The 10980-nt window shown below is 35.3% G+C and overlaps 1 protein-coding gene across 2 annotated transcripts in view; it reads left to right on the top strand.

Moving 5' to 3' along the window:
* Nucleotides 1-1348: 1348 nt before the first annotated feature.
* Nucleotides 1349-10980, top strand: part of LOC111458145 (cytochrome P450 71B35-like) — a 40466-nt gene continuing 30834 nt past the window's right edge. The window contains exons 1-2 of one of the 2 annotated variants that reach the window (XM_023100625.1): nt 1349-2284; nt 2682-3188. In XM_023100625.1, the coding sequence (XP_022956393.1) occupies nt 1355-2284; nt 2682-3188 (1437 nt within the window). In that variant the 5' untranslated portion in view covers nt 1349-1354. The remainder of the gene's footprint in view (nt 2285-2681; nt 3189-10980) is intronic. The other variant, XM_023100624.1, reaches the window with a different exon arrangement.

Genomic DNA, 10980 nt, shown 5'->3' with positions numbered 1-10980 from the left:
AAAAAAAAAAAAAAAAAAAAAAAAAAAAAAAAAAAAAAAAAAAAAAAAAAAAAAAAAAAAAAAAAACTCCAAATAGTTTTACTCTCAAGCTAGGGTACACTGACCACCTTTTTCATTTCTCAAACGTGTGTTGTTGGGATGTTAAAAATTTTTATTTATGGTTTTGGTCTTTTTACCATGTTCATGTGATGATTTAAAAAATTGGATACCATTATTCATTTTTTTTAAAGGATTTCTTAATAATATTAATAGTGGCCGTCAAAACGATTGGAATTTTTACGAATGGTGATAAAGCAAACGGTTGGACTCTTTAGGAGGAAGAGTGACAAGACAATCCTAATTGTCAGCACAACCATGCCCTTATGTTCACACAAAACTAATTAATACTTCTTATATAAAATTTGGATCAATGAAGAGATCGAAGATCTAAAGAAAAATTTGGTTAATGCAATGAACCTTGTTCTAAATTGGTCGGATGCAATTTGGATTCATTAATCCACGAATCTGATTTTTACACGACAATTTGTGACTATTTATAGTCTCTCGGAAGATGTTTGTGTCAAAGATTAAATCTCGATCCCCATCTAATTTTTACTTAACAATTTGTGGGTATGTATAGTCTCCCGACAAAAAGGTTTGTGGCCGGGATTAAATCTCGATCTCCTTCAAACCCTCTTGTTATTGACATTTTTCCATTTCATTTTTACATAACAATTTGTGGGTATTTATAGTCTCCCCACAAAGGATGTTTGTGGCCGGGATTAGATCCCCATCTGATTTTACCTAACAATTTGTGTTTTATAGTCTCTCGACAAAAGATGTTTATGGCCGGGATTAAATCGAGATCCTCACATTTTCCCATTTGTGGGTATTTATAGTGTCCGACAAAAGATGTTTGTAGCCGAGATTAAATCTCGATCCCCTTCAAACCCTCCGACATTTTAAAGTTTTCCAACTCCAACCAGGCGAATATTCACTGATATAGGATTAAATCTAGATCCCCTTCAAACTCTCTTGTTGTTGAAATCTCGAAGTTTTCAACTTCAACCATGCAAATATTGGGTAGGTTCCATCCCTTTGTTAACATTTTAAAATTTTCCAACCTCACCGTGTGTAAATATTCACTATTACACACTCACTTTTGAAGCTACAGATCCACTGCGAAGGATCAATTCTAAAAAGGACAACAAAAATGCATCCATAAAAGGTATATACCAACTTTAAAGCCAACCCTCTCAATACAAACCTATATGATATTGTAAATGAACAATTATTGCAGTCTGTGGCCTAAAATAGCTTAATCACCCTACACAAAAATATTACTTCTTTATATCTCGCAAAATAGAGCTTGGAAATGCTTAGAGTTGATACAATGATGCCTAGTAATGATTTTTTCATCTGGGTTCCTCTGCTTTTCCTCTGTTCTTCTCTATTGCTTCTTAAAATCATAAGAAAACAGGCAAAACCCAACAACAAGCTTCTTCCTCCCACCCCTCCAAAGCTTCCTTTGTTGGGCCATCTGCACCTCATTGGCTCCCTCCCCCATCGCTCTCTCTCTCAGCTTTCAAAAAAATATGGCCCCGTCATGCTCCTCCAATTGGGCTCTGTCCCAACCATCGTGATCTCCTCTGCCGCTGCTGCAAGAGAGCTGTTTAAATTTCATGACCTTGCTTCTTGCAGCCGCCCTCGCTTAACGGGTAGTGGAAGATTTTCATACAACTTCGTGGACCTAAATCTATCACCGTACGGTGAACGTTGGAGGGAACTTCGGAAGATTTGTATGCTTGAGCTCTTCAATGCTAGGCGGGTACAATGTTTTCAGGAAATTAGAGAAGAGGAAGTGGGGCGCCTTCTAAACTCCATCTCTCAATCCTCATCTTCTTCAACTCCAATTAATCTGAGGGACAAATCCTATTCTCTCACTGCAAATATAACATCAAGAGTTGCTTTTGGCAGCATCTTCAGCGGAGGAAAATTAGATGATGAACACTTTCAACATCTTATGAGGAGAGCAGTTGCAGCAATCGGGAGCTTCTCGATGACCGACTTCTTTCCTACTTTCGGTTGGATTATTGATCGGATAAATGGTGTTCATGGGAGGCTGGAGAAGAGCTTTGGTGAGATGGATGCCTTTTTTCAACATGTGGTCGACAATCGCATCAACTTCAAGGAGAGTTCTAAGAAGGAAGAAAACATTGTTGATGTTTTGTTGAGAATGGAGAGGGAAAGCTCTGAATCTGATGTGCTACAAGTCACCCAAGATTGCGTTAAAGCACTCATCATGGTAACCTAAAATTAGAGATTGTTCATTGGGTATTTTGTTTATACAAGGCTAAGGGCACCGATTATCTCCGTCTGGATTCCTGCCCACTTTATATATCATTCGATTTATTAAATTTTTTTAATCTTTTTAATACATCTTATATCAAAAAGATAAAAATTATCTATTTTTAAAATAGAGATATTTAATCTCAACCAAAATAAATGAATAATTTTGTCGAGACAAAGATTGAAATATGAAGTAGGAACGGGGACGAAGAAGGTCTCGTCCTATGGACATCTCTACCTAATTTTTTTTTTGAAAATACAGTTAACCCATAAACCAATAATGATATAACCATGAAGTCACTTCTTTATCATATTGTTTTATTTTCTTCTTATGTGAATGTATGGTTTTCTAGGATATTTTTCTAGCTGGAGTAGAAACTGGAGCAAGCACCATTGTTTGGGCTATGACAGAGTTGGTTAGGAGCCCAAACGTGATGAAGAAGCTCCAAGATGAGATTAGAAGTTGTATAAAAGAAGATTCAGTGAAAGAGATAGACTTGGAAAAGCTTGAGTATCTAAAAATGGTAGTGAAAGAGGTTCTGAGATTGCATCCACCAGCCTCACTTCTACTTCCACGAGAAACCATCTCCCCTTTTAAGCTCAACGGTTACGATATCGACTCCAAGGCTCATCTTCACATCAATGTGTGGGCCATTGGACGAGACCCACAATCTTGGACTGACCCAGAAGAGTTCTTTCCAGAGAGGTTTATAGGAAGCAATATCGATTACAAAGGACAGAACTTCGAGTTAATACCGTTTGGAAGCGGCCGAAGAATATGTCCTGGGATGAATATGGGTACCCTTACGGTGGAGTTGGCACTGGCTAACCTCTTGTTGTGCTTTGATTGGAAACTCCCAGATGGAATGAAGGAAGAAGATGTGGATATGGAAGAGGAAGCTGGTCTTGCCATTACCAAAAAATCACCCCTTATACTTGTTCCAACCCTTTCAACTAAAAATTAGTTGATAGTTTATGGTTTCCAATGAAATTAAGCTATGAATATTATCTTATACCTAACTAATCCATTTTTATCCATAATATAAAGCCCCAAAATGTTAGAGAAAGAATATTGAGAAAGAGACAATAAAAGTCAAAATGAGATCAAAGCGGCAAGGTTTGGTTACTTTTTTACTCACCCAAGTTACTAAGCAATTGACCAGAAACAAACTCATAATTTTTGGAAACTACTAGCAACTTTCTGAAAATTCCATCCTACTTTGAAATTTTTGAATCAAATCTTAACACTTCACCCATAGGTTTCAAGTAATCCTTTGCAGTAGCAAAATTTTTCTTTTGATAAATGTATGCTAGCTGTTCATTTGTGTTACAAGATAATTTCTTCTTTTACAAACAAGATCATAACTAAGATGTCAAAGTTCAATCCTTTGTTCTATTGTCAAATGTTGGGTTTTTTTTCTTTGTTATCACAAAATATTTGTGTGGCTCCTTTTTGCTCTTGTCAAAAATTAGTTGACACTTTTCTCAATCAAATAGCTTAACACGCCGCCGTTGAAACTGTTACTGCTTCTAAAATTGACAATGTCATTGTTTCTTGCTTATTTGAGCTCTAAGTAATCATCTATGATCCTAGAGTGAAAACATTTGCTGAAATATTTAGTCTATCATCTAACGACCCGACTCAGTTGCTATCCATAAATCCATATAATTTGATATTTTAAGATTTAGAGTACCAAATTTCATACTCCAGAGTTTTAGCAACATAACTCAAGACCCATTTGTTATTCAATTATGAACCTTTGAAGGTGTTGCATAAACTTAGAAATAACACCATCAGGAAATACATTATCGAGTCGTGTGCGCATTAAGTAAAGTAGATCAATCTGTCGAGAAGCTTTTGAATCTTCTAGCATCTGTCGTTTCTACTTGATCATCTTCATGTTGTAATTTTTCATTAATATTTATGGGTATTGTTGTACACTAAATTTACTCAATATTCTTAACATATTTTCCTTGCAAAATAAAAATCTCATCTTGAACTTGATATGCTTCGAGACCAAGAAAATAGTGCCATACACTCCTATCTGACATCTCAAATTCACTATCATTTGAGACTTCAATTTATCTACAATAGAGTTAGAAGAGCTACTATAAATGATATCATCAACATGAAGACAAATAATGATAATATTACTTATACCTTCCTTCTTCACATACAAAGTAGTCTCATTCTGACTTCTCATGTATTCTTTTTCTCAAAAATACCCATCAATCTTGCTATTCATGAACCCATATTTCATAGTTCTAGCATCATAACTCAAGATCCATTTTGTCCCTCCATAAAGAAATTTTGAAGGTGGTTGCATCAACCTAAAAATAACACAAACAGGAAATACATTATCAAGTGGATGTCATTTCTACTTCTCATGTATTCTTTTTCTCAAAAATACCCATCAATCTTGCTATTCATGAACCCATATTTCATAGTTCTTGCATCATAACTCAAGATCCATTTTGTCCCTCCATAAAGAAATTTTGAAGGTGGTTGCATCAACCTAAAAATAACACAAACAGGAAATACATTATCAAGTGGATGTCATTTCTACTTCTCATGTATTCTTTTTCTCAAAAATACCCATCAATCTTGCTATTCATGAACCCATATTTCATAGTTCTTGCATCATAACTCAAGATCCATTTTGTCCCTCCATAAAGAAATTTTGAAGGTGGTTGCATCAACCTAAAAATAACACAAACAGGAAATACATTATCAAGTGGATGTCATTTCTACTTCTCATGTATTCTTTTTCTCAAAAATACCCATCAATCTTGCTATTCATGAACCCATATTTCATAGTTCTTGCATCATAACTCAAGATCCATTTTGTCCCTCCATAAAGAAATTTTGAAGGTGGTTGCATCAACCTAAAAATAACACAAACAGGAAATACATTATCAAGTGGATGTCATTTCTACTTCTCATGTATTCTTTTTCTCAAAAATACCCATCAATCTTGCTATTCATGAACCCATATTTCATAGTTCTTGCATCATAACTCAAGATCCATTTTGTCCCTCCATAAAGAAATTTTGAAGGTGGTTGCATCAACCTAAAAATAACACAAACAGGAAATACATTATCAAGTGGATGTCATTTCTACTTCTCATGTATTCTTTTTCTCAAAAATACCCATCAATCTTGCTATTCATGAACCCATATTTCATAGTTCTTAGTTCTTGCATCATAACTCAAGATCCATTTTGTCCCTCTTTCAAATTTTAAAGGTGTTGCATAACCTAAAAATAACACAAACAGGAAATACATTAGTGGATGTCATTTCTACTCTATCCTCATGTTGTTATTTTTTATTAATTTTTATGGGTGGCTGGAGTTTTAATGAAGCACACTAAATTTACTCAATATTTTTAGCATATTTTCTACTTGATATATTCCAAGAAAAATAGTGCAATAAAATCATATCTCACCTCTCAAATTCTCTGTGATTTGAGACTTAAGTTTATTCACAATAAAGTTGAGGACCTAGTATAAATGGCATTATCAACTTAAAGGGCAGACAATGATAATATCAATTATGTCTTCCTTCCTCACATACAAAATACCCATCAATCTTATTATACCAAGTTCAAGGGAACTGTTTTAATCCTTATAATAACTTTGTCGGCCCGTATATCTTTGTTTCTTTGCTTTTTTTTTTTTTATGAATTTCTTTGGTTGTGCTGCATATACCTCTTCTTGTAAATCTTTGTTAAGGTATGCTCAACAATCAAGGCAGAGTTACCGCGCTCCAGCATATATAGCCCTCCATCTCTTTTATTGGTCACTCCACCACCCTTTCCTGTTTGACGATTATGAACAGTAAGAAGATTATTAGTAAATGCAACGGAGAGAGGAAAATCAGATGTTAATTTACTAATTGAAAGAAGATTTTTAGTGAGATGATGAACAACCAAGACATCAATAATTGAATATTTGGAACACGAGAAAGCGTATTAGTGTGGGTAATTGGTAGAGATGCACTGTTTCTTTACCCGTGTAATTTTTTAATTGATCCAAAATAGTTGGATCGACGGTTATATGGGCCAAAGCACCAACGTCCAAAAACCAATTAGTAGTCTTGGGTCCAACAATAGAACATGATGTGTTGAAGGCTTCAACAAGGTGGGCATAACCAGAATCAGTCTGAACATACAGTTGGTTGCAGCGGTCAACATAATGACCCTCAGTGCGGCATATTTAGTTGCAAGGTGGTCGACGACCCTGACCCGAGTGGGTTTGTCCTGAGTTGGAAGAGTTGTTGTTGTGGGAATGAGAATGATCTCGCTGGTTGTTAAAGGAAGTAGGTGACTTCCCACGGGTGTGACCACGACTATTGACTAAAATGTCATATGAATGGAGTCAAAAGACTTAAGGGAGCACTAGAACAACTCAAAACTTTTAGCTTTAAAAACTAAATCTGCAAAACAAGGGAGAGGGGTAAGAGCCATTTGAGTAATAGAAAAATTTTTTAAATCGGTGCCGAGTCCACGAAGGAACCAATGCACTTTATCAATATCCTCAACTAGTCTACCAAAGCATGAAGTTGGTCACATATTGTTTTAAAGGTACGGGTAGACTCAACAACAAATTTGGTCTCGCGTTTCATCAGCTGCAAGTCATCTTTGAGTCTTAGTTCACAGGCTTTCAAATGATGGCAGAATGTAGTATCCAATGTGAGTCGAACGTCACGTGCAGTGGAGAGACCAATGACGACAACAATAAATTCCTTGGTGAGAGAGGAGAGCAGGAGATAGAGAAGTCGTTGATCGACTTCTTTACATGCCAAATATTTGGTGTTGAGTGTTGAGGAGATTTTTGGTTCAAAGTGGTGAAACTAGAATTTTATCAATATAGCCCAGCATCTCTTAACTACCAAGGAGAGGGAGAAGTTGGCTTTTTCAAACCAGAAAATTGGATGGAGAAAGGTTGAAGGTGATCATATGAATTAGTCTTGAAATGAAGAAGATGAGAAGAGGATTCAGAAGTCAGGGAGAAGAAAGAATCAGGGTTACTAAATCGAGCGCATCTAATACCATGAAATATATTTGCTAAAACAACCACACCTAAATGGTGGTGAAAGTTCTCTATTTGTAATCATTTATAAAATGAAATAAATTATAAAGAAAATGAAGAAAGTAATAAATGGGTACAAGATATTTGCATACAATAAAGGGTGAAATATGATACCTATGGTAAACCATAATTTAAAACTAAATATCCAAAACAAAACTGATAAACAAGTCACCGCAATTTGGCTGCTAATGCTAGAATAGTTCTTACAGTTTCCAAGTGAGCTATTGAAGAGAAGGTTTCTTCAAAATCCACACTTCGTTGTGTATATCATTTCACCACAACATGAGCTTTATGCTTTGTATGCTGCTGCAAATTTTGTTTTGAACACTCATTTCAAGTTAATTGCATTTTTTCCATTTGGTAAATCAACCGTCTCTCATAAGAGATAATTGACATGATGCGTATACTGTGTTGACGGTGTCTCATCTGAAGATGATTCAAGAAAAGAGTTGTTTGGTGATACTGAAGTTGAGAATTTATCAATGCATAAACAACATAGCCAAAGACTCGTAAATGACTTGCAGATGATTTCCTTCTATGTCATGCTTCATAAGGAGATCGATTCATTACAGGCTTTATTGGTGAAAGATTTAATAGATAGATGGATGTTACTATAGCTTTTGCCCAAAATTGGTTCGAAAGTCTCCTTACTCGTAACATACTTTTTGTCATCTCCACAACAGTTCGAATTTTGATTCACCGATTCAATTTTGTTCCAAAGGGTAAAGAGTTGTTGTCTCCCTTTGGATGCCCTATTCTTCACAAAATAGATTGAATTCTTTATACATAAACTCGTCACCTCTATCTATGCAAAGAACTTTAACGTGCAGCCACTTCACTTCTCTACAATAACTTTAAAATTCTAGAACTTCTTAAAAGCGCTGACTTATGTTAGGAAGTAAAGTCCACTCATCTAACTAAAGTCAGTAAAAAATAAATAGTCCCCCAAGAATTTAGTTTGCAATGGCCCACAAGTAAACATGAATAAGTGGTAAACAATTTGAAACTCATTAGTTTATCCAACCACAAAAGACTTCCCAGGTTGCTTGGCACAATTACATCTATCACATAAACTAATTGTATTAATGTGTGGTAACTCGAAAATCATACCTTTATCATTGATTAATTTCAAGTCCTTCATATGAAGATGTGTATATCTCAAATGTCATACGTCAAGTCATCTTTTGCTCTAAAAGTAAGAGTAAAATCTCCCACGTTAAAAACATCCAACAAAAACATCTTATTTGAATTCATGAGAATTGAAATTTGCAGGTCTCATTTCTTATTTGTAATTATACATATGTTGTCATCAAATAGAACAAAATGTCCTTCCATCATCAATTGTTCAACACTTAATAGATTGTATCTTAAATATGACACAAATTGAACATTATCCAATAGTTTTACTATGTCATGACTAGTTTCAACTTTCATTGCCTTTCCCTTCAACTTACATCTCTCTTTTATTGCAAGTTGCACCTTAACTCTTTGTGTCTCATCAAGCTCTTGGAGTGTCTGTCATATGGTTCGAGTATCCGCAATCAAAAAATCCTAAATTCTTTTGTTTTAGATTAGTATCAATACAAGCCATAAAAAGTCTTTCTTCTTCTTCATTTTTTGCTACAAAATTCGTTTGTTGATAAGAATGTTTGATTAATCCACCACACCTAAATGGTGCGAAAGTTATCTTATTTATAATCAAATAAATTACGAGGATATGGAAATAGTAATAAATGGAAATAACAATAAATGGGAAGATACCTATGTAATAAGGTAAATATTAGATATTTGTCTTATAATAAAATATCAAATATAATATATATGGTAAACTATAATTTATTACTAAATATCCTTAACACCCCACCACAAGTTGAGCGTCGAATTTGAACAAACGTGAAGCTTGGATCTGAAAAATTCAAAGAGGTTGAGAAACACGTTTCGAGAAGATGTCAACAACCTGGTTCAGAGGAGGCGTAGAGAAACACTTTCTTGGCCATCAAAAATTGCAGAGGGATCGCCGCTCAACGACGATATTGCCTTGGTTTCGGCGAGAATATGTCTAACCCATGAAGAGGGATTGTCGCTTCGCGACGATGCTGCCTTGGCTCTGGTGAGAATATGTCTAACCCTAAGAAGTAGAAGGGGAAACCTAGAGCAAGGGACAAAGACAACGTTGAAGCCGGAAGAGTCGCGATATTGGGCGAAGGAGCCAATTTGGGTGAGAAGGGTAGTCGGAAGAGTCGCCACATTGGGTGAAGAAGCCAATTATGGCGAGAAGGGCGACGGCAACTTGGTTGGCGAAGAGGCCAGTGCGGCGCCCAGATTCCAAAGATAAATCTCTGCATAAGGTCGATGGGCTTATCAAGATTCTGTATATTTCCGAAAAGAACGCTGATGAAGATCCTAAGGTTAGGGTTTCTGTGAAGGATGAAGGATGAAGGGAAAATTAGAAAGAAAATGAAAGAGAAAAATGTGAGGTTGTATGTACAGAGTCTGACGAAGGATGATTTGGAGGTCAAAAGGGTGGAGCCGAAGAGTAATCAATCGGCTCTACATGTGGCAGCTATGACGGCTGCCCCTGCGGCATCAAAGCTAGCAGTGGTGGTGGAGAAGAACAGTAGAAGATTTCAAAAGCCATTGAAAAGAAAGGATACGGGTGCTAAACCAAAATGGCTCTAATACCATAAGAATGTTTGATTAATCCACCCCACCTAAATGGTGTGAAAGTTATCTTATTTATAATCAAATAAATTACAAGGATATGAAAATAGTAATAAAAGAAATAACAATAAATGGGAAGATACCTGTGGTAATAAGTCAAATATTAGATATTTGCCTCATAATAAAATATCAAATATAATATATATGGTAAACTATAATTTATTACTGAATATCCTTAACCGTTGATCTTTACAGCAACAATTAAAGTTTATATAATTAAAGTTTATATGCTCATGTCCTTTGCAATGATAACCTTAAATGGTGTTACTTTGCTCATTGAACTACCTTTGTCATCATTTCTCTTACTACCCTTGTTACCACGACCATGATTGCCACGGAATTCTCCTATTCCATGATCCCCTATTTGCTCAACGAACATTTTTCCATGGGTTGGTGGTTGTCTCCTTTAGTTAAAGTATCTTTTTCATCCTTCTTTTTCTATGATTTATTGATTCTTGACTCATGAGCTTGAAGAACTCGTTAATTCATCATCAAAGAGTACTAATAGATTCTTAGCTTCTTCTATAACAACCCTTACATAATCAAACTTCAAAGTTAAACTTAGCAGTACCTTTGCAACAATGGACTCATTTGAAATTCGCTCATAAACAATTGACTCATTTGAAATTCGCTCATCATTGGCACACATTTGGCTGACTATTGTCGTTGCTCTTGATAAAAAAAAATCAATAATCAATTCTCCTTTCGTCGTGAGCAAAGTTGATTGTGCTTGCTTTGAAGTGTTGATTCTCCAATTTACAACACCCTCCACTTGTGAGAAGATGGTCTCATGAATTGCTAGCCCAATAATAATTATAAAAAAAAAAAAAAAAAAAAAA

The sequence above is a fragment of the Cucurbita moschata genome, unplaced genomic scaffold (genome assembly GCF_002738365.1).
Source record: "Cucurbita moschata cultivar Rifu unplaced genomic scaffold, Cmos_1.0 Cmo_Scf00021, whole genome shotgun sequence".
NCBI lineage: Eukaryota > Viridiplantae > Streptophyta > Magnoliopsida > Cucurbitales > Cucurbitaceae > Cucurbita > Cucurbita moschata.
This window is presented reverse-complemented; position numbering and strand designations above follow the sequence as displayed.